At 37.6% G+C, this 24,620-nt stretch overlaps 1 protein-coding gene across 3 annotated transcripts in view; it reads right to left on the bottom strand.

Moving 5' to 3' along the window:
• The window catches only part of LOC123772951 (DNA-directed RNA polymerase II subunit RPB1-like), a 31,181-nt gene that overhangs the window by 5,681 nt on the left and 880 nt on the right, over nucleotides 1–24,620 (bottom strand). Inside the window, exons 1-12 of one of the 3 annotated variants that reach the window (XM_069305991.1) lie at nucleotides 15,889–16,045; nucleotides 11,745–11,859; nucleotides 10,320–10,589; nucleotides 8,687–9,002; nucleotides 6,614–7,127; nucleotides 6,135–6,357; nucleotides 5,028–5,273; nucleotides 4,281–4,490; nucleotides 1,765–2,811; nucleotides 1,207–1,518; nucleotides 706–969; nucleotides 33–195 (exon numbers count right to left, since the gene is read on the bottom strand). In XM_069305991.1, the coding sequence (XP_069162092.1) occupies nucleotides 33–195; nucleotides 706–969; nucleotides 1,207–1,518; nucleotides 1,765–2,811; nucleotides 4,281–4,490; nucleotides 5,028–5,273; nucleotides 6,135–6,357; nucleotides 6,614–7,127; nucleotides 8,687–9,002; nucleotides 10,320–10,589; nucleotides 11,745–11,819 (3,640 nt within the window). In that variant the 5' untranslated portion in view covers nucleotides 11,820–11,859; nucleotides 15,889–16,045. Of the gene's footprint in view, nucleotides 1–32; nucleotides 196–705; nucleotides 970–1,206; nucleotides 1,519–1,764; nucleotides 2,812–4,280; nucleotides 4,491–5,027; nucleotides 5,274–6,134; nucleotides 6,358–6,613; nucleotides 7,128–8,686; nucleotides 9,003–10,319; nucleotides 10,590–11,744; nucleotides 11,860–15,637; nucleotides 15,824–15,888; nucleotides 16,046–24,620 lie in introns of those variants that run through there. The other 2 variants (XM_069305992.1, XM_069305994.1) reach the window with 2 other exon arrangements.

The raw sequence follows: 24,620 nt of genomic DNA, 5'->3' as shown, positions 1-24,620 counted from the left end.
TTTTAATTTCTACATTAATCAACATTACTAACCTGTCATTTTTTTACGATCAAGCTCAATGCGAAGAAGCCATGGGGAGATTCTAGAGACATCGAAGTCAGGCATTTCATAATAAACATTGACAAACTCCTGATCCTCAGTAATACAAGTGTTCTGGGGATCTGGGTCATAGTAGATGGCAGTGTTGGATGTTACCTGCAAAATGTCAAAACGTTTGCTTACAGTTCCCTTAATAAGGACTGGTTCCAACTGCACTTAAAACTCTCTTCTTTAACTTTTTTTTTGTTATAGCAGGTTGGTAATTTCCATATTTTAACTCCACACAATCCAGCTTGCTGCTTTATGAATAACAATATGGCTAATGCACATAATGGGTTACATTTATGTACAGTACGATGATACCTCCCACAATTTCTACAACCCACAAATGTTCTCTCTATGGCTGGAAATTTTGCTTAAAAATTGCAGTTAGGTATTTAATTCAGGAAAGAAGAAAATTTTGAAAAAATAAAATAAAAATAAAATAAAATTTTGGCGATTATTTTTCCCCATATATCCTTGATGGACGAGTTAATTTGATTTCTAAGACTTTACAGGAATATATTCATCACTATCCAATATTGAAAAGAAATATTTATAATACAAGAAATATAGAAAGACAAATAAAACCCCAAAAGCACCGTCAGTTTCACCATCAGTTCTTACCTTGCGTAAAGTTGTGTGTTCCAGACGACACAACACATTCTTGGCTTTCTCAGCATCCCTAGCTGAAGCTCCAACCAAAAACACTGTAAGGGAGGGAGCCTTGGGTTTCTTACTGATGTTGATAATTTCCTTCAGCCTTGGCACACCCAATGTTACATTCTTGGATGATACACCAGCAAAATGGAAAGTGTTCAGCGTCATCTGAGTAGCAGGTTCTCCAAGTGACTGGGCTGCTAAAGCCCCAACCATTTCTCCAGGAGCAGCCTAAGCAATAATAAATCATTAAAGAACTAGAGCTCACTCTTCAAACTAAAACACTATGTATAATTGTGTGTACACAAATTATTAGTAAAAAGATCAAAAAGTAGTAAAGCCACAAATGGCAAAACTATCCTTTGCTAACCTTAATCAGATGTCAACCAAATTGTTACATTGGTGACAATTCTTAAATAAATATGTAAAATAATAGTGTATACAGTTTTAATAGGTGCTAATACTCACAATTGCCTGATGGAATCTGGTCTCAATTTCACCAACAAGCCAGTTGAAAGATTCACTGGTTAATTTGTATTCTTCAGCTACTTTCTTAGTACACAAAGTTGACCTAACTAAGCACTGGAAACAGAACGTGGCATTTTCATTAGCCTGTAAACTGATGCGATCCTCTCCTGTTACGATTGTGCATTTATTCAACATGTCTCGCACACCCTCTACAACTCTAACAGGTGATAAATCTGTTGGTGTTCTTTTATTAATGTGGAAAATCTTCTGCACATTCCAGATCATGCGTTCCAAGTTACATGGTAGCACCACCTGTGGAGATATAATTATTTTATATGCAATAGTATGGTCATTTTGTAATTTTTTGTAGTAAAAATTTCAAATTCTGACCAAACACATCTTAGAATGTAATATATTTAATGTACTTGTGCTTTAAGACACACACTAAGAACACTGACCATAAATAAAACTACTAACCTACCAACCATATTATTTTTGGTTCATATATAGTAAGTACACTTAGTAAAATAAACTTAAAAATGGGAAATGCAAACTTACTTTGGTATCACCTTTAGGGAATACATCTCGCAGTCCCAACCGATCTTCTTGAAGTTTCTGCCATTCTCCTTCAAGGATACTGATAGCCTCGGGCGATCCAATCAATTCTCGAACAACGTCTTCGTTAAACAGCCTACGAAGGTATCTCTCATTGGTAACATCAAATCTATACTTGTCTTCAAATCGACGGTTTGATAGTTTAACAGTTGGCATTTTCTGGAACTCTACATACTCTCCAGCCAATCCATCTTCACCATACCTAAGCTGAATCACTTGACTAACACTGTTTCTCACTGTACCATCATAGTTTACCATTACACTCTCCATAGCTTTTATCAAACGTCGCTGGATATATCCTGTTTCTGCAGTTTTCACAGCTGTATCAATGAGACCCTCACGACCACCCATAGCATGGAAATAAAATTCAGAGGGAGTTAGGCCGGCAAGGTAGGAATTTTCCACAAATCCTCTAGATTCCGGACCATAGTCATCCTTGATGAAGTGAGGAAGTGTTCTCTTACGGAAGCCAAATGGAATTCTCTTACCTTCAACATTCTGTTGCCCTACACAAGCAATAACTTGTGAAATGTTAATATTGGAACCTTTAGAACCAGATACCACCATAGCCTTTAAATTATTATATTCTGTTAATGACTTCTTAGCAGATCCACCAGTTTTATCTCGAGCATCATTCAGGATACGATTCACTTGATTTTCGAAGGTCTGCCTGAGTGTGTTACCAGGAGTAGGTTCAAGTTCATCATTGTGAGCTTTGTGGATCACTTCTATCACATCCTCCTTAGCTTTGCGAATGGTGTCTTGGATGACTCGGTAGGTAGCAGGATCAGAGATAGTATCTCCAATTCCAATACTCATACCTTCTAGAAGTAGCCAATTATTAACAACAGTCTGGATGTTGCCATAAAATCTGCCAGCAATTTCGTGTCCCAATTCCATCCAGGCAACGTGCAACATGGATCCAGACGAAGCACCAAGTGTTCTCTTGCACAAAATGCCCATGATCAACTCTCCATGCTCCACCAAGACCTGGAATTTGTTATTAAATATTACAAAAATACAAGTTACTTGTATCTAGGTGGTATCAGTATGATTGAATTATACAATATACTGGCACTGAATGACATACATCTCTCCTGGTACTGAAGTAGATAATAATGATACACAAATAATCAAAATCTAAAAATTACTATACCCCTATGCACAAAGTCATTGGTTCTTTTTGAGTTGCCACTCCAGCCAATCAAAACAGTTTTCACCAGGAGAGGTAGGAATATTAATGCACACTATCTTAACAGGAACTTAAAAACACACATATCTCCTGCACTAAACACAATTAGAACAAATGAACTTCACAGGTGATATACAGGCTTCATATCAGTAGTGAAGATCTAAATGGATAGGTCTAAAATGATTCAACATTGGTTGGCATTTACATTATTCCAACCCATCCTCCTGTTTAGATAGTACCTATTGAGACGATCGTCAATAGTCCGAATTCGTACGTACCTTTTAGATAGTAGTATACTGACTAGTAAGGAATTATTTTAAAATATATAAAGCTAAAACAAACTTAAATATCCCTCGGCCTAGAATAGCACACATATGTACTATATTTGGCCTCGGGAGGTTAGGTTAGTTTAGTTTGTCAAAGCAACAAGTAAAAAATTTTCCAGTCTGTCCAACTCAATAGTTCAGATTTCTACTTTCTAATTTCATTGTATGTCGGTATATATACTATGGTCCTCATCGTCAAATATAAACAAGTACTCATCATACTAAGTACATACTACCAAAACAGGAGGATGGGCAGCATTATTCAGGCTATGAAGGGTCACCTCATATCAATAAATGGCTCAATCTGAAGTAAGCTCCCAACATGACATTTAAAATAATTGCCTCCTGATTGTGATCAATTACAAAAATCTTACAATTTAATCCCCTTCCAAAACAATTTGGCAAAAACTTGCATTGAAGCTCATTTAGCAAGTAGTATACACACACATTACCATGTGTCAGAATGATTCATGTTATATTGAAAGTTCAATCAGTAGTTTTGACAAATACTGTACCGACATTAAATTTTTGGAGCTCTGCAATATACTCTGGCTATTCTTGTGTGCAACAAAAAATTTTCATTGACAGCATCATTAACAAGTAGCTTGCATTTAAGAAAACATGTACTTTCTACCTACAAATTATTCGCTAATAATGCAAGGATTAAGTAAAGGAAATTACACGAGCAGCAGAGTCAGTAGGAAACCAAATTTAGAGGATTTCTAATATGAGGAAAAAATGCTCTAAAAGTGATACTTTACACAAGCCACTCAAGCTAATAGATGGTCTTACACCAAATAAGGAATTAAGGTGCCATTATTAAGTACACATGTAAACATTTATGAATGAAGTTTAAATATTTCTGATCCGAGTCCAGGTGCAAGGCTATTAGACAAAGCAAACGTTACTGAACTTTCTGATCAAAGTAATTATTCTCATACCTTTGTATCACCAGGGGAGATCCATTTGTAAGGGCCATCATCTTCATCATCAGGGTGGGTAGAATGGGTCTTGACTAGGTTAAGATTACCAGGAATGATGAGTGAGAACAACTGTTTCCCTGTCCATAATGGCTTGGGCTTGAGGATGGCTGGCTGGGGCATGCGTCCATCCCAGATTGGCAAAAACATCAGCAAGTTCATCATCTCGCACTAAAGAAAAAACAATTATGGTATACCATTAAAGTAGTAGAGAATGTATGTAAAAAGTTAAATAGCCCACCTATGAATATTAAATAATATCAAACATGCAGGGAATCCTCATTGAATGAGCTTTCTATACTGTAATATGGTAGACCAAGTGACCACTCGAAAGCAAAATGAAGGGACAAGTTGAAAACAGCCAAAAATCTTAGGTGTTTCCACAAACTTGCTCAAACTGATTTTTTTATATTCTACATGTCAAACGCACCAACTTTTCCTAATGGATCAACATCGTAACAGGAACACATAAAAAAATTAAACAAAAAATAATTTTAAATTAATAGTAAATTGCAAATTTAATATTTTTAAAGATAATTTTAAAATTTTAAAAGTTTACAAAATTTATCTTGTATTTATTATGGTCTAAGAACGACATATGATCATTTTTTTTTTTTAAGTTTGGGCCACTTGGGGACCTTGAAGTGTGTGGCTGGTCGACTGCCAGGGCAGCGAAAAGTATTAAATCACTAACAATGTACACACTACCTTTTCCAAGAATACGTCTCGCTTGGTCATTTTCCGGACAGCAGTCAGGGTGTCCTGTACAATACCCATCACAGGCTTGTTGGCCTGTGGGGTAATGATCATTCGGGGGGTCACGTGCAAGTTCTCAATTTCAGCTCTAGTCTCCATACTCTGGGGCACATGTAAGTTCATTTCATCTCCATCAAAATCAGCATTGTATGGTGATGTTACTGACAAGTTCATTCGGAAGGTTGACCAAGGCAATACCTGTAACACACGTAAAATAAAATAACATGGAATTTCTTAAAATACAAATCTAAATTCTGCAACAATAAAAAGAGTTTAATTTATGTTGTCAATATTCCTAGTGTAACTGCAGGTCTCTTGCTACTTTTGAGTCTGGTACTAACTCATTTTTCACCTATAAATCTTGACCATTGTAAGACTACAAATAGTAAGCTGCATGTGAATAATGCAACATTTAAGCTGATGACTAATTTGTTCTACATTTGTAAAAGGCTAACCATTATTGAAGTACTGTACAAGCCTCAATCTCATTTCAGATGCTTTAAAAGTTATTTTTCATTTTATAGCACAAGTCAGGGCAAATTCAGCCTCCTTCCTATACACATGCCCACAAAATACTTTTATCAAGACATTCTTGACAAGGCACATACATCCATCTTGTTTTCAAATTAAATGTAGCAATTAAATTGAAAATTTCCAATACAGATTTATCTTTACAATATTCATTTATATTAGAAATTTTAAATCTGATCTACAAATATAATAATTAATCTTTTAAATAATATGAAATTAATGGAATATTCTAGTTCTTAAGAGTAGTTGAAGAGCAGAGGTGAGAGAACTCTCATCAGAGGCTTGAGACAACACGCTCCCACTACACATAAGGGGCATAACTGGCCGACCACTCAGTGTTCAAGAGAGAACTGGATAAGCACCTCCAAAGGATACCTGATCAACCAGGCTGTGATTCATACTGTCAGGCTGCGAGCAGCCGCGTCAAACAGCCTGGTTGACCAGTCCAGCAACAAGGAGGCCTGGTCAACAAGACCGGTCTACTGGGACGCTAAACCCCGGAAATACAGTACCCCAAAGGTAACTTACCTTAACTCTGTGTCCCATCATAGACATTTTATGCAAAGTGGGCTGACGATTGAAAATGACTAAGTCACCATCTGTGATATGCCTCTCAACTTTGTAGCCACACTGAAGGTGGAGATCAGATGGCTTTGGATGATAGCGTAAATCAATACGAGCCCCGTTGTCACGTACAATGTACTTTGCTCCAGGATACTGGTTGTTACCACGCTTTACAAGCTCCATCATTCTGAAGAAAATTTTAATGCATTTATTGTAAAGGGAAGCAAAATAGGAAAGAATGTTAAAAATGCCTGCCTTAAGGTTTCCCAACTCTTACACAAAAAAAATTGTTTTAATTATGTCAAGAATATGCCAAGCTTATTAAGAAAAGCAAGTACAGTACTGTGTATTGATAAAGTAAAGTTCCAGTAATTTTTTTTATATATATATAAAGAACTGCTATTTCACATTCTAAAACAAAACAAAACAAAAAAAAAACTTACTTTGTCATGTTGAATGGTGTTACAATTTCTGGATATGTAAGATTCTGGGCAATGGATCTAGGTACTCCAACTTGGTCAATACGTAGATTGGGATCTGCAGTGATAACAGTTCTGGCAGAAAAATCTACACGTTTTCCCATGAGGTTACCACGAATCCTCCCTTCCTTGCCCTTAAGGCGAGCTTTGATAGCTTTAAGTGGTCTTCCAGATTTCTGTAAGGCTCTAGGCATTCCAGGCATATCATTATCTGTTAAAGTAGCCACATGAAACTGAAGCATCTTCAAATTTTCCACTATGATGTGAGCAGCTGCTCCAGCTTGTTCATTGCGCACAAGTTCATTGTTGGCCTTTATAATATCGGCCAATTTGTGAGTCAAGTCATCTTGATTACGAGCTGAACCATGCATGACTACAGCTGGCCGTACTGGCAAAGGTGGCACAGGTAATACTGTCATGATCATCCAGTCAGGTCGGGCATATTTGGGATCCATTCCTAGCAAGTAGCATTCCTCATCTAATGAAAGAATGGCACAAGTTAACAATATGAGCTACTAAGTGATTTAAATACTATTTAAATATTTTTTCATTTTTTTTAAATAAATAACTATACATAGGTAAAAACATAAGTTTTACAGTATATAATTATACAATATACAATTATAAATCTAAATACTGTCCATAAATACAGCATAGCTCAAATTATAAATATAACGTTTTTATTTCAACAAAATGCAAACTAACACTGAAGTTTATATGAATACCACATTAAATAGCATATCAACACCTGCAGCACTTTCTGTACAGTGCCGAGATAAACACACACGCTTTACTAGTAAGGATTTTTTTTAAATTCTGTGACAATGGTAGTTTTGTCTTACTGTATTTGGTTACTGTTATATGCAACACACACACACACCTTGCTAATATTTATGTATAGTTTAGGAATTAGAAAATAAGTCATTGAAGCAACTGTTTCTGCAAATTTTTTTTTCAACTAAATATCTAGGGCAGACCAAAAACATTGGTCTGTGATATGTGATGTGAAACCAACATTTTAAGTCATTCATGCCAAAAACATTAAAAAAATCAACACGCCATTAACTAGGAGTAGAAATATTTTAAGGAAAATAAAATCTGTTATTAGAATATTGTTATTAGAAGGGCCATTAGAAATTACCAAGCAATGAAAAAACATGGCAACAACTCTGCTACTGATAGCAATAGGGTGCATGCTCACCCAAGAGAGAGAGATGAAATTTTCAGACGCAAGGAAAACTGCCAATTATCTAGGGCAAAACCTAAGGGGTGGAATTCAATTAATTAAAGTTACACACATCCCAACTTACTAAATAACCACTGCACTATAATATAAAGTATCAAATTAATACTTTATGATACTAGGTGACATAAGTACACAAGTTTTCAATTACTAATTCCTGCACAAAATACTGTAGCAAAAAATAATTTGAGAAAATATTCCAGTACAGTAATGAACACAGGTAGCAGGGAACTATCAACAATTAAATCTGGTCAATACTGTGTACTTTACAAGATCGTAAATGCAAAATATCCATTTCCATCAGTTTATATTAATGTCATGACGAGCGAACGCCTACCATACATGGTAGGTGTTCATATACATGCCGAGTTTCTCTCACGAAGGATATGCTCCCCGAAAATCTAACCCCAACACCAAACAGTACGTTGAATTTTTTCTGAAGTCTCAGATGCATTCTAGATTTTCCTAGGTTCACTGCTCCTCTACCCCAATCCCAAACTATTTCCTTTACTTATGGTACCTAGCATAATCTTGGCTGCTTACCAAGAATATATTTTCCTTCAAGTTTTGAATACCCATTTGACTAGCAAATTTAAATCCATGAAAACTTGAAAAGTTCAAAGTTGAAAAAAGAAATCTCACTAATGTCTCGACACCAATGCATATATCATGTGTACTTTATGCAAGCCACATTTTGATTAAAATTAAAGGTTTCGTGGAAATAAAATTTAAATAAAAAAACATTAATACATGTACCCTAAATAAATAAAATTAATTTAATAATATTAACCCACCTGTTATGTGCTTGAATATCTCATATACACGCTCAGCAGTGAGGATCTGCTTTCGGTCTTGGGTATCTTCATTTACATGCTTCCACTCTGCTACAAGTTCCAAACCAACTCGTTTAATGTTTGGTTGATATCGACCACAACCACCATGGCCTGATCCTTTCTTTGCCATGGTGGGATCATCTGGATCCTTGTTAACATCAATTTCATCTCCACCTTCACAAATCATTTTTCCTTTACACAAATTGTACACATGCTGAAGTCGCTTTCGGGGCTGCCCTTTCGACTTTGTCACAATCTCACGTATTTTGGGATATTGCTGAAATTAAAAAGCACATTAATGAAAGGAAAACAAGAGTGGGAAGTAAACTAACAAAATTATATTTAGTAAATTAACAAAACGGTAAAAATAGCTTTGAATCCGAGGTCTACACGTGCCCAGCACCTAAAAGCAGGGATAAGCTTATATGGCAGAGTGGAAAGTGAAAGTAATAAATCAAGAACAGATGTACAGAATGTAGTTTGTTAGTGTAAAAAATTAAAGGATGTTCAACATCCTAGGTTTATGTGAGACTAAGTTATGAGGAATGTTTGTGGAAACTCTAACGAGCGGGCCGCGGGGACGCTAAGCCCCGGAAGCACCTCAAGGTAACCTCAAGGTATGGTCAGATCATTTTGCAATGCTGTGCAAAACTGGAAAAGTTTTGCACAGCAAAACTACAGACACTACACTTTCAATCAATGAAAGTGTAGTGTCTAAAATGTAAGGAAGTTTGAGATAGTGGAAGAAGGTAAAAAATAAAGATTAGGATAACATTTTGATGAAGTAATGATAAACTGCAAAAAAAAAAAAAATGCATATAATAATACTTATAATGCATTATGGATGAGAGAGTGTGCCATAACCTAGGGAGCCAGACGAGCATACTGGGTAAGTTCGCCAGGCATTAAAATATTGTAAACCAGCCAAATTATTACAGTAAATTGAGTTAATAAAATATTGAAAACAAGCAGTTATCTTGATAACTACAAGTTATCAAGATAACTTGAGTTATTACAAACTTACGAAAAATTGCTTATGATATACGTTAGCAGTTATGAAGGAAATTCACATTATCTCGCCACCTTACCCAGCATACATAACCCACACCTGATATGCTTATGGCATACATTATTTAATGACTTACCTTTAACATTTATTCATTATCTAAATGAAAAATGCTCCCAGAAATTTGAAAGGAATGTTAAACTTTTATCAGCCTGTCAGCCATTTACAAGAGTGAATGACAAAACCAGAGCGCCCCGATTGTCTGATGCAGCAAAACAAAACATCACATCCAGAAATATAGGTTTCAAATCCTGTATAGCAATTCACTTGGCCAAAATATAAACAACTATACAGCTGATCTTAGAGGAGGTAAGAGTTGGGGTACAAATTCCACTTTAAAATATATTTCAATAATGTACAGTATGATGAAACATACTAAAATAGTTTTTTCCCACAAAATTTCCAAAAGTGTAAACCTAATGTCTTGTACAATACTTGACATTAACAGGGACATTCTCAGACCACAAACTGATTGAGGTTTGTCATTTGAAAATCTGGTACTTTACCCAGTTCATTCAGAATACTTACCGCATTGAAGAGAAGTTTGCTACAATAGAAGCACACACATCTTAAAATCTTCATCGTTTTTGTTAAAAAACCAACATGAAAAACAGGCTTGGCAAGCTCCAAGTGACCAAAATGTCCAGGGCAGTCCGTCATGTTGCCGGCACATGTAGTGCAGCGGGTGTTCCTATCCAAACAGCCCTGTCGTGGATCCATGAGCCCTCCAAGCTTGGGCCTTCCATTCTCATAAACTTCAGCATACTTTATTCCACCTTCTGTTGCCGACATACGCCGCTGAAAGAAAAAGGCAAATAAATTTAAAACAGCGTCAGAGAAAAGCTAATCATTACAGTACTAATTTACTCTAAGAATTTAAGTTCACCCAGATAAAGAAAGCTGAAGCAAGCTGTTGCATTAAACATTTTAATGACTGTGATGTCTCGCTACAGATAATTGTTAAAATGTTGGCAAAAATAAGCATCCTTAGACAGATTGTTAGCAAGATAAACAACTGGTTCCTAGTGGTATGCCTACAAAATGTAAGGGGGGGAGGTACCCCAGAAATATCACTGCCTGATGTTATAATGAAAGGAACGCCCAATACTAACACCTCACCGTCTTCCATACGTCAACACAAAGGTACAGTAAGCGGCAGTTATATGTTCCTTTATTTATAACTTATATTTATTCCTTATTGTTTCATATATGAACAATTCTGTAGTACTGTACTAATATTTTGGATAGAATGCAAGTTAATGTTTTTGGGTGTGTAGAACGGATTAATTCAATTTACATGATTTCTTGTGGGAAAATTCGATTCAGTGTACGAATTTGAATTACGTTACATTTTTGTTGGAACATTAAATTCATACCCCCGATGTTCTACTGTATTTATTGTAACATTTAAATTCTTCTTAAGTGATCTTGAGGTTATCTTGAGATGGTTTTGGGGCTTAGCGTCCCCACGGCCCTGTCCTCGACCAGGCCTCCTTTTTGTTACAACCAGGAAGCAGCCTATTCACTGCATAGTACATCATAGAATATCTATGACCATAAGTCAGTCATAGTATAAGTAATAATGGTACAATTGCTTTGGAGATAAGTACACGTGGCGAGTTTCAGATATTTACTGTCACATCCCTTACTTGTTTATCCCCAACCAAGAGCCCAATATGACTACATTTCTGGGAATTATAATGTCACAGTAACTTTATGTAGGAAATGTTAATGTTTATTTTGGGATGTCAGCTTCCAGTAGGATTTAAAACCTGTACCGGCATGAACATAATGACGTCCAACATCGCCAACGAACATTTTCCTAAAATACATTTGAAAGAAATAGTTTGCTACAGGTCATAATCCATGCCCATTATCAAATCTTCCCACAGTAACTGCTATACAGAATTTGAAAAACCAAATTGAATAAATGTAAACATTAATGTTACTCACAATTTCGTCCGGGCTCAGAATACCAAACTGCACCCTGCGGACACTCCGCAAGGGTGCTTTGCTTTCCATTGACATATTGGCAACAAATTTGTGCTTACTATGAGGTCCCAATAATCTGTAAAGAAAACTATGTTAGGATCAGATGTATAAATAAGGAATAGTTATTCAAAAGTGATTGAGCAGTTTATTTGGCTGTTCTTCAAGTGATCCAGTCACAGGACATACACACATTTCTCTGGAACAAGTATTTTGCAGATATCCCAAGACAGGGATATCTGCAAGCATTCCTACAAAGGTGTTAGACAGTTACTTGGAAACTACTCAATCTCACAGCCCATTCATAAGAACTCAGCCCTGCCATGACCTACCTTTATCATTTGTGACTGCTATAATAATCAGGGGCAGCAGCCCCACCATACACTGGGTTAACTGGTATGTCCCAGTTGCCCCACATGGTCAGTTTCTGATATTAGGGTGGGGATTGGGAGCAGTTACCCGATATACTCAAAGGTGATTTTTAGGAAGATTTTACTATAAATTGTTATAAGATATTGTACAAGTGACTGCCATAGCCCTCCCAAAACTGGATACACAAAGGGCATATACTTATTCAGTGTTCAAGTGTAGTTTGACTATGGAGTAGAAAAGATTACCTGTCAGTCATGCTTGACAGACAATATGGTTTCGAACAGGATAATCCTGTGTAACAAATCTATTTAGTTTTTAAGATAAAGTCACAGATTCCACAGGAAAGAGGTGTTTGGGTTGGGTTAGGTTGGGTCACTGGACAATAAAAAAAAAAAAAAGGCTTTTGACAGTCCCATACAAGAGGCAATTCTGGAAAATAACGTGCTAGAGGGGTGACAGGACGACTTCTGACATGGATAAAAAGTTTTCTGACACAGATGAGGACAGTAATCAAAATAATGTATCTGACTGGAAGAGTGTTACCAGCAGAGTATCACAGGGGTTAAGTTCTTGCCCCTGTAATGTTCATTGTCTACATAATTGATCTACCAGAACTAATACTAAATTATATGAACATGTTTGCAGATGATGCTAAGATACTGGGGAAGATAGGAGATGCAGACGAGTCATGCCCTTCAAATTGACCTAGATAAAGTGCTTGGAGCAACAAGTGGCAAATGGAATTCAATGTGAATAGATGCCATGTTATGTAATGTGTTATTGGAGAAAATAGACCCCACACAATTTACAAATTACAGTATGTGGAAAGAAATTAAAGAACTCTAATAATGAACAAGACCTAGGGGTGGTTTTGAATAGTAAGCCGTCACCAGAGGAATATACAGAACATTGTGAGAGGCGTATGTGTTGCTTTCCAACTTCAAGACTAGCTTTTAATTATATGGATAGTGAAATAATAAAACATAATAATAATAAGTGTTCCATGACTTTTTAGACCAAAATTGGAGTATGCAGCAGTTGTATGGTGCCCATATCTCAAGCACAAGCTGGAAAAGGTGCAAAGGCATGCTACAAAATGGCTTCCGGAACTGAAAACGAGTTATGAGAGACTGTTAAACATGCCAAAACTAGAAGATGGGAAGAAAGAGGGGTGATATGATCACTTACAAAATACTATCAGGATTCTAACAAATTGACAAAGAGGAGTTCCTGAAATCAGCAACTTCAAGATATAGTAAATTAAATATAGGTGCCAAAATTTTTTTGAAAGTTTTCTTTTGGAAACAGAGTGGTAGATGGTTAGAACAAGTTAAGTGAGGAGGTGGAGGCCAAAACAGTCAGTAGTTTCAAAGCATTATACGATGAAGAGTACTGGGAAGACAGGACACAAGTGTAGCTCATCCTATAACTACACTCAGGTAAAGTTTCCTATTGCAGTGCAATATTGCAGTCCTATTACAGTGCAATAAGAAAGTTTAATTAATTTAACATTATCGGTCTCTTTGGACCTGATGTTCGTCCTTTTTTTTCCGTCCGATGTTCGACAAAAGCATCATTGTGGTGAGAATTAGTGATGTGCAAAGAATGGAGGGCGATGGTATTAACTGATTATGTGGCGGCCACTGTTATTGTCTGGACTCATCATACCAGCTTAGTTGTACAGTTACAGTGGTACCTCGGAATGCGATTGTCCCTGTATGCGAGGTTTTCGGAAGGCGAGGTGTATTTACTCCAAAAATTTGTCTCAGAAGGCGAGGGTTACTTCGGGAGGCGAGTTTGGATGTGAGTTTGTTGATACGCGTACAGCCGACCTAGCGTGTTCGTCGCCCCTCCGCCCCTCAGTTTATTATTGTCTGGCGCTCAGTGACTACCCCCACATCAATTCTTCTCGCGGATTTTCAGTGTTTTGTTGGATTTTTGGTGATTTGTCTATACAATTTGTTATTATATATCTCACCATGGGTCCCAAGAAAGCCAGTGGTAAGGATAAAGGCCAGAAAGCTCCTGTGAGGATGACAATAGAGGAGAAACAAGAGATCATTCGGAAGCATGAGAACGGTACACGTGTTGTTGAACTTTGTAGGCAGTACAACAAAGCCACATCAACAATATGCACTATACTTAAGAAGAAAAATAAGATTATGGGTGCTAAAGTGGCAAAAGGAGTAAGAACATTAACGGCACAAAGACCACAAATACTTGAAGAAGTGGAAAAGTTGTTATTAATTTGGATACACGACAAGGAGTTGAGGGGTGATAGTGTTTCGGAGGCCATTATTTGTGAGAAAGCCAGGGTGTTGCACGAAGACCTTCTAAAGAATACCCCTGCAACGAGTGATGCAGATAAGAAAGAGTTTAAGGCAAGCAGGGGCTGCTTTGAAAAATTTAGAAAGAGAAGTGGTATCCATAGTGTTACAAGGCATGGGGTTATGTGATGTGGTTATGTGATGGAAGGGGACTCCCCTTCCAAACAGTAACTCCTCTCCTCCTCCCCCCTCCTCACCATCTTCCATACGCCTACAGCACTCGACAGCAAGGTAAGTAATAACTGGAACACAGTTTTGTAGGTTTATTTAGATGAATTAGGTAAATTAGGTATAAAAATTTAGTTTGATGTGGGGTTTTTGGGGTAGTCAGGAACGGATTAATTCATTTCCCTTTATTTCTTATGGGGAAATTAACTTCGGAATGCGAGTTTTCGGAAGGCGAGGCGTCTCCAGGAACGGATTAAACTCTTATTCTGAGGTATGCCTGTATGGTGAAAAATGTAGATACTGTACTTACATATAACGTGTGTATATAGTGTAATAACAAACAGTATGGTGGGAGGAATGTTGGTGACGGAGGGAGGTGGCGTCCGCTGGCTGGTGTGTGTCTTGTCATGCAATGTATGATGGCCACTATACGGTTTGAACACCATTCCAGCTTAGTTGTACAGTTAAGGTGAACAAAACATTTGGATACTTGTATATAACGTGTGAATATAGTGCAACAACAGCAAAAGTACTATGTAGGGAGGAGCCTATCTATACTATCCTGTTGAGTTTACCCAAACAGCCACGGTCTAGAGCTTTGCGCATTTGATCATGTTTGTGGATATTGGGAGTGCTTACACTGATGTGCATTATTCTTGTGAAGCTAAAGTTATTTATCACAGCAATATACTTCACTTAACTATATGCCTGCTAACTAGACAGTTTTTGCTGTTAATAACATTAGTGTGGTTCTAATATTGACCCATAATATATATATATTTGTATACGCAACGCGCAAATTTTTAATTTGGTATTGGTAAAAATGTAGGAGAGAGATCGGTGTACCAACTACCGTGGCTGTGAAGGTCTGTCTCCTGTGTGGTGGCGCTCCTCCAGTCCCGCCACACTACACACCATAATCCTCTAGTTCTCACACACCATAATCCTATAGTTCTATCACCAAGACCATAATTCATTGCTCGTAACCACCTTTATTTATGCTGATAGAATTTATACAACTGGAGCAGCGTTAGTAGCATGAAAACTCAAGGTCCGTGCACCCAAGGTGGTGGCGGGTCCCAGCGTCCATGTTAGACCGATCCCCTTGGCTAATATTGTAGTTCCCTTCATGCGAACCTTTCCAGGAACGGCCACGATACATCACCAACGTCTTGGGCACTCACCACGTCAAGAAATGTAACTAATGTGAGAGATTGCGCAACAATCTCTCAACTACTTACCCTAACTCGCCTCCGTCGACCTCCTCCTCCTCCTTGCTGGGAGACGACTGACAAGTGAGCTGCCGTGCGCGAACCCGACCCTTACTCACTGTTATCCTGTCTTCTTCTATTTTGTAATGTTGCAATTGTTTACAGTAAAATATTTGTTCGTTCAAGTGAATTTAAAGCTTTTATATATTTTGTTGACCAAACCACACTAGAAAATGAAGCGACCACGACGTCTCGGTCTATCCTGGACCATTCTCACGTCGATTGTGATGAGGCAAGGAGGCGAAAGCAATAAATAGGCAAGAGAGAGGTGAGAAGGAAATCTTAGAGGAATTATATTATTATTAAACGTAAATTCTCAGAGAAGCAAACGTTGCTCGGTGAAGAGTATGGCATGGGCCAACTCTGATGTTACGTATCTGAGAATATGTATATATACTATAGGGAGCATTTCTTATATTTTATTTTATTTTTATTTTATTTTATTTATATATATACAAGAAGGTACATTGGGTTTGTGAGAATACATTGGATAGTACAGTAATTACATTCTTGTAAAGCCACTAGTACGCGCAGCGTTTCGGGCAGGTCCTTAATCTAGCAGATAATTTTAAGTAGGTAATTTCAATCAGAATTGATAAATGAAAGATACATTACAAGAGAAAAATGAGATGAGAGAGATAAGTAAGTATATTAAAGCACATTGTTATATTAAAGCTCTGATTCTTGATAAAATCTTGTTTATCTGTATCTTTTGCTACCCAGTCTCTCAATCTTTATGTACCCATTCTGAACATCTTTACCATTGTGATCATTGCTGTCTTATATGTGCTGTCAATCTGCTGTATGGTGTCTATTAATCTTGTTTAAATTACTAATCAAGCTGTCAATGTAATCAATCAGAGCTTTAATATAACAATATGTGCTTTAATATACTTACTTATCTCTCTCATCTCATTTTTCTCTTGTAATGTATCTTTCATTTATCAATTCTGATTGAAATTACCTACTTAAAATTATCTGCTAGATTAAGGACTTGCCCGAAACGCTGCGCGTACTAGTGGCTTTACAAGAATGTAATTACTGTACTATCCAATGTATTCTCACAAACCCAATGTACCTTCTTGTATATATATAAATAAATAAATAAATTTCTTGTGTTACCTCATCTCTCATTACCAGGACCTAGATTCACGAAGCTCCATGTATTTCTTCGTAAGTAGGTTTGCTACGAAGGTTCCTAAGTGTGCCCTAAGAAGATACTTAGGTGCAATTCACGTACATAAGAACAAAGGCAACTGCAGAAGGCCTATTGGCCCATACAAGGCAGCTCCTATTTATAACCACCCAATCCCACTCATATATATGTCCAACCCATGCTTGAAACAATCGAGGGACCCCACCTCCACAATGTTACGCGGCAATTGGTTCCACAAATCAACAACCCTGTTACTGAACCAGTATTTACCCAAGTCTTTCCTAAATCTAAACTTATCCAATTTATACCCACTGTTTCGTGTTGTCTTGTGTTGATACTTTTAATACCCTATTAATATCTCCTTTGTTATGTCCATTCACCCACTTGTAAACCTCTATCATCACCCCTAACTCTTCGCCTAAGTGGACGTAGGTCCACTTAGGAAGATATTTGTTGGTTCACCTGCGTGCAGATAGAGTTCACTACTGTGTTTCGTTTAGCCAATCAGAGAGCAGGCAACATTACATAAGAACAAAGGCAACCGCAGAAGGCCTATTGGCCCATACGAGGCAGCTCTTATCTATAACCACCCAATCATATACACTCATATACATGTCCAACCCGCGCTTGAAACAATCGAGGGACCCCACCTCCACCACTTTACGCGGTAATTGGTTCCACAAATCTACAACCCTGTTACCGAACCAGTATTTACCCAAGTCTTTCCTAAATCTAAATTTATCCAATTTATACCCATTGTTTCGTGTTCTGTCTTGTGTTGATACTTTTAATACCCTACCCAGTCGGTCAGGTGAAGTCACAGTGAGAGGTTGTGTTAACCGGAGCTCCTGAGTGTTGTTATATTATCATTGCAATATGGAAGTTGTAGTTAAGGACCTGGTGACTCTAGTGGGAGCCCTGAGGACAGAGTTGGACTTTCTGCGGGAGGAGGTGCGTCAGCTGAAGGGACAACGAGAGGTAACGAAGGAGGAGACCAGCAGTGGAGGGACCTCGTCTTGGAGAGTTGTGAAAGACAGGGGCCTTAAGAAGACTTTGATAAAGCCGCCTTCAAACACCATAGCAACTTCAAATTCATTTGACGTTTTGGAGGACGAGTGCTGTGGAGAGACTGTGGATCGCGCAAAAGGGAAAGCAACGAAGAGAAAGGAAGCGCAGGCCCCTCAGAAAGTAAAGGAAGTACCTAAGCAAACATTAGTTGTGGGAGATTCCCAGATAAGGTATTTGGATAGAACGTTTTGTGCTAGAGATAGGGGGAACAGGTTAAGGGTTTGCTATCCCGGAGCTGGCATTGGTGATATTATAAACAACATGAATGATATTATGGCTGGTAATGGGAACAATCCCATTATTTGCATTAGCGTGGGAGGAAATGATGTTGGTCGAGTTAGGAGTGAGGAACTGATTCAGAGGTATAAAACAGCCATAGAGTTAGTTAGGAGCAAGGGAGGAATCCCGATCATATGTGGCATTCTTCCAAGAAAGGGAGTGGGAAATGAATGGATATCGAGGGCACTTGGTGTCAATTGCCGGCTGGAAAGATATTGCAAATCAAATGCAATATCTTTCATAGACAACTGGGAACACTTCTATGGAAGAAATGAAATGTATGCTCGTGATGGGGTGCATCTATCGAGAGCTGGGGTTGTTGCTGTTGCGAACTCGTTAGAAGAAGTGGTTAGAGGTGTTTGTATGGGTTTAAACTGTTAGTAGATAGAGGTATGGGAATTGATTTGGAGGAAGGAGGTAATAATAGTATGTGTTTGTGGGAGAAAGGAATTGGCAAAACGATCAGGGAAAGAGAAGGTCCGCAAAAAAACAATTCACTTAGGGTATATTACACTAACAGTAGAAGTCTAAGAAATAAAATTAACGAATTAAATGCTCTTGTCTGCACAGAAAAAATAGATATTATTGCACTTACCGAAACGTGGATGAATGTAGAAAATAGAGAACTATTAGCTGAATATCAAATATATGGATTTAAACTATTTCACACAGATAGATATATTAGACGAGGAGGTGGAGTAGCCATATATGTTAGGGACAATTTGAAATGTAGTCTCAAAGAGGGAATCAAAACAGAGCCACACACAGAAACTATTTGGATTGAATTAAACGAAAAAGCTAATAATATTATAATAGGAGTAATATATAGGCCACCAAATTTAGACAGAATGGAAGCAAAGCATCTATGGGATGAAATATCTAGAGCATCTAGATCTAACAGTATTTATGTCATGGGTGACTTTAATTTTAGCGGAATAAACTGGTTGAACAAAACAGGGAATAGTGAAGCAGAAGATTTTCTAGAATTAATTGACGATTGCTTTCTTACGCAACACATTAAGGAACCAACACGGGAAAATAATATTTTAGATTTAGTGTTAACTAACAGGGAAACGCAAATTAATGACATCGAAATAGGGAGTGAGCTAGGGAGCAGTGATCACAAAGAAATCAGATTTAGCATAGAATGGAATAGACCAGTAGGAGAAAATTCTGTTAAAGTGCCAGATTTTCGAAAAGCTGATTTTAATAGCCTAAGAAATTTTTTGGGTCAAATTGATTGGAAAGTCTTGGGTATGGGGTGTGGGCCGGTCTTGGAGCGAGACATGAACCCAGCGATAGGTGACTTAAATGGGGATTTCGATGTGGATTCAATATATAACTTATTTAAGAATATTCTAAACAAAGCACAGGAACGTAGTATACCATACAAATTGAATAGATCGAATACTAATGACCCAAAGTGGATAACTAAGAATTTGAAGAACCTTATAGGTAAAAAGAGAGCTTGGTACAAAAGGATTAAAAATGGGGAGGTCACTTTAGAACAGGAATTCATACAACTGGTTAGAAATGTTAAAAAAGAGATAAGGAAAGCAAAAAGAAACTATGAAGTTCGCATAGCAGGGCAGGCAAAGACAAATCCTAAAGGGTTTTTTCAGTTATATCGTACTAAGACTAGGGAAAGGATAGGTCCATTAAAAACCGAGACAGGTCAAATAACAGATAGTGATGAAGAGATGAGTAGTATTTTTAATAAATATTTTGTATCTGTATTTACTAAAGAGGAACTTAACAATATGCCTTCAGCCGAACAAGTCTATGTGGGTGGGGACGAGGACAGGTTGACGAGTTTAGCAGTTACCAGGGAGGATGTTCTTAAACTAATAGTAAAACTCAAACCAAACAAATCCCCAGGGCCGGATGAAGTGTTTGCCAGGGTGCTTAAAGAATGCAAAGAGGAGCTTTGTGACCCACTGTCAACCATATTTAATAAATCAATAGAGTCAGGCAGAGTGCCAGAGTTTTGGAAAGTTGCTAATGTGATACCAGTTTTTAAGAAAGGAGATAGATCACTTGCGTCTAACTATCGACCAATTAGCCTAACGTCTATTGTGGGAAAGTTACTCGAATCTATAATAGCAAATAAAATTCGTCTTCATCTTGAAAAACATAAATTAATAATTGAGTCGCAACATGGTTTTATAAATGGCCGTTCATGTTTAACAAATTTGTTATCTTTTTATTCTAGCATTGTTGAGGCAGTTGATAGTGGTAAGGATTGCGATGTTGTATACCTTGACTTTAGCAAAGCTTTTGATACAGTGCCACATGAAAGACTGATTAAAAAGATAGAGTCTCATGGTATTGGGGGTGCTATATTAAGCTGGATTAGGGCATGGCTATACCAAAGGAAACAGAGAGTTAGTATAAATGGAATCAAGTCAGAGTGGGAAAATGTTGTAAGTGGAGTGCCTCAAGGCTCTGTCCTGGGACCTCTGTTGTTTATAATATATATAAATGATTTAGATTCAGGTTTGAGTAGCAACATTTGCAAATTTGCCGATGATACGAAAATCGGTAGGGAAATTAATTCGGAGGAGGACTCACTATCACTTCAAGTTGATCTAGATAGGGTTTTGAAATGGTCAAAGGATTGGCAGATGCAGTTTAATGCTGATAAATGTAAAGTTCTGAGGTTAGGTAATGATGATAGAGTTACAAGATACGAGCTAGATGGTGTTGTGATTGCGAAGTCGGATTGCGAAAGGGATCTGGGAGTTATGATTAGTAAGAATTTAAAACAAAAGGATCAATGCATAAATGTTCGTAATAAGGCAAATCGGACACTTGGATTTATTAATCACAGCGTTAGTAACAAGACACCTGGTGTGGTTCTCAAGCTATATCTTGCTCTAGTTAGGCCCCATTTAGATTATGCAGTTCAGTTTTGGTCGCCATATTATAGAATGGATATAAATTCACTTGAACGTGTCCAGCGTAGGATGACTAAGTTAATTCCCCAAATTAGAAATCTTTCATATGAAGAAAGATTAACAAAGCTTAAGTTGCATTCACTGGAAAGGCGAAGAGTTAGGGGTGACATGATAGAGGTTTACAAGTGGATGAATGGACATAACCGGGGGGATGTTAATAGGGTATTAAAAGTATCAACACAGGACAGAACACGAAACAATGGGTATAAATTGCATAAGTTTAGATTTAGGAAAGACTTGGGTAAATACTGGTTCAGTAACAGGGTTGTTGATTTGTGGAACCAATTGCCGCGTAACATTGTGGAGGTGGGGTCCCTCGATTGTTTCAAGCACGGGTTGGACAAGTATATGAGTGGGATTGGGTGGTTATAGAATAGGAGCTGCCTCGTATGGGCCAATAGGCCTTCTGCAGTTACCTTTGTTCTTATGTTCTTATGTTCTTATTAATATCCCCTTTGTTGTGTCCATTCATCCACTTGTAAACCTCTATCATGTCACCCCTAACTCTTCGCCTTTCCAGTATGTTCTCTGCATATCAACTGTATGTACAAATGTACATACAGTTGATTTACAAACATTCAAGTTTCACTTGAACGTGTCCAGCGTATATGACTAAGTTAATTCCCCAAATTAGAAATCTTTCATATGAAGAAAGATTAACAAAGCTTAAATTGCATTCACTGGAAAGGCGAAGAGTTAGGGGTGACATGATCTCAACACATAAGAATATAAGAACAAAGGCAACTGAAGGTCTATTGGCCCATACGAGGCAGCTCCTATTTATAACCACCCAATCCCACTCATATACATGTCCAATCCATGCTTGAAACAATCGAGGGACCCCACCTCCACAATGTTACGCGGCAATTGGTTCCACAAATCAACAACCCTGTTACTGAACCAGTATTTACCCAAGTCTTTCCTAAATCTAAACTTATCCAATTTATAATATAGCCATGCCATCCCATATGGTGACACAGGTTTCCGAAATTGTCCAACACTGAACCTTTGAAATATCTTTGCCCTGAAACAAAATATCATCGGCATATATGATCAGAGTTACCCCATTTGAGTATCTCTCAGACGCTATCTTATTCATTAGTACATTAAACAGAGTGGGACTCAACACTCCTCCCTGAGGTGTGCCGAGTTCAAAAGATCTCACACCTGACATACAACCTTGATACCACACCTGAGCCTTCCTTTCGTAAAGATAATCCCCTATCCAGCGCAATAATCTCCCTTTAACACCAAGACCAGCTAATTCATATAAAATAACCTCTTTGTTGGCTTTATCAAAAGCTCCTTGTAAATCAATAAAAATTCTATAATATCATTTTCATTAGCTAGACATTTAATAATACAATCAGAGGTACTTTTTCCTCTGAGGAACCCGAACAAATTACTAGACAGCTGATCACCTATTATATATAAAAATCTATTTAAAATGATCCTCTCCATCATATTACAAAAACACGAGGTTAAAGATGCAGGTCTGTACTCTCCATTGGCTTTAGGGATAGGGATGATGATAGCTGTTTTCCATTTACTGGAAATACTGCCCTCTTTATAACTAATATTAAAGAGGTCTAACAGTGGGCTTTTCGTCATAATGGCAAGTTCATTAAGTATTTCATAAGTTACTCCATCCTCCCCTGGAGCGGTAGATTTCCCAATTTTAATCGCCGTTATTAGTTCTTCTCTGGTAATACCTGTGCAAGTGACATCACCACTGTTACCTGCTGTAAGTATAAAATCCTTTCTTAGATCTTTCCAAGAATCTAATGACTCTCTCGTTACAGCGGGTAATGAACTAAGTTTGGCAGCTTCCGCCCATTTATTTACGAGACCATTTGCAATTCCTTGCGGATCAGGTTGTGCAGTAAAATTATGCTTCTTACCCCTTATTTTATTTACGTCTTGCCAGATTTCCTTCAAGTTTCTATTACTCCCAACTTTCTCTGCAAACTCCTGCCAATACTTACTCCTAATTTCCTTTCTCTTCTCCCCACACAGCCTAGCAACTGCCAGTAAACCATTCTTCCCTTCCTCAGTCCTACCATTCCTATTCCAATTCCTGTGAGCTCTCCTCATTGTTATTGTCTACCCATTATGCATCTTGTCATGTGTATAATTTTCTTTTCTGGGGGGATGCTTTTTTATACTAGATGTTTTCCGGTTCAATGTTGCATTAAATACATCTACCTCCTTAATTAAATCTTCATAAAATGCTTCTGCCGAAACTGGCTTATAAGTATCATACCAAGATTTAATATGGCCAACAAGACCCCTTAATTCTCCCTCATTAAACTTTAACCTTTTCCTCTGAAGGCAGGCATGCTTTTATCTAGTTTAAGCTGTATTTGTAATGCAAAATGATCACTTAGCATTGATCATTTCAAAATCACTGTAATTGCATTACAGTGATTTTTAAATGATCACTGTAAAATTTAAGTGACTCCTTATCATCCTTAAATGCTCTCAACTCTTTAAGACATAACTGTAACATGCTCGTGTCCGAAGCTAGACACAAATACAACAAAATTATTAAGGATGGTAACAGAGTCCATTTCATGTGGTCTCCATCTCATGTTGGCCTCCGAATGCATGATAGAGCTGATAAGTTAGCCAAAGAATCTGCCTTTAAAGGAGCCGTTGAGTGTAACCTTGGATTGTCAATGAGCAATCTGAGAGCAGCAGTACACCGAGAACTTCAACAAGATCTTGTAGATCTGAGGCAAAGTGAAATTGACACCAGTAATTCCATCTATCATCATACTATCATGCAAGAGGAGCCACACATCTATGGATCATCCAATAAAATCAGCAGACTTCTAGATGTTACTACTGCTCGGCTTAGACTCGGTTACAAGTATCTCTGGGAATTCTCATTATCTACCGATGTAGACCTGACCAAATGTAAACTGTGTCAACAAAATTATTCGCACACCCTCCGTCACTATGTGATGGAGTGCGAAAAGATACGTGAATTTAGAGACAATTCTATAACCAATGTTCCAGCGATGTGTCAATATTTCATTCAAAATTATCTGCTACCAGAAATTTTAGCCAAATATCCCCAGTTTGCTAACTGTAGGTAGTAACTAAGTGATTGTAACCTATCCACCGCTGCCCACTGGATGGGGGGCGGTGTGCAGGACAAACATCAATTTTGACACTAGCTCTCCACATATGTCAGTTGCTTAATTTAGAACCTGTACTTGAGGTCGATCTCGAACCCA

This window comes from Procambarus clarkii, chromosome 56, assembly GCF_040958095.1.
Source record: "Procambarus clarkii isolate CNS0578487 chromosome 56, FALCON_Pclarkii_2.0, whole genome shotgun sequence".
NCBI lineage: Eukaryota > Metazoa > Arthropoda > Malacostraca > Decapoda > Cambaridae > Procambarus > Procambarus clarkii.
The sequence above is the reverse complement of the archived record's forward strand: the minus strand, read 5'-3'. Positions and strand labels throughout refer to the sequence as shown.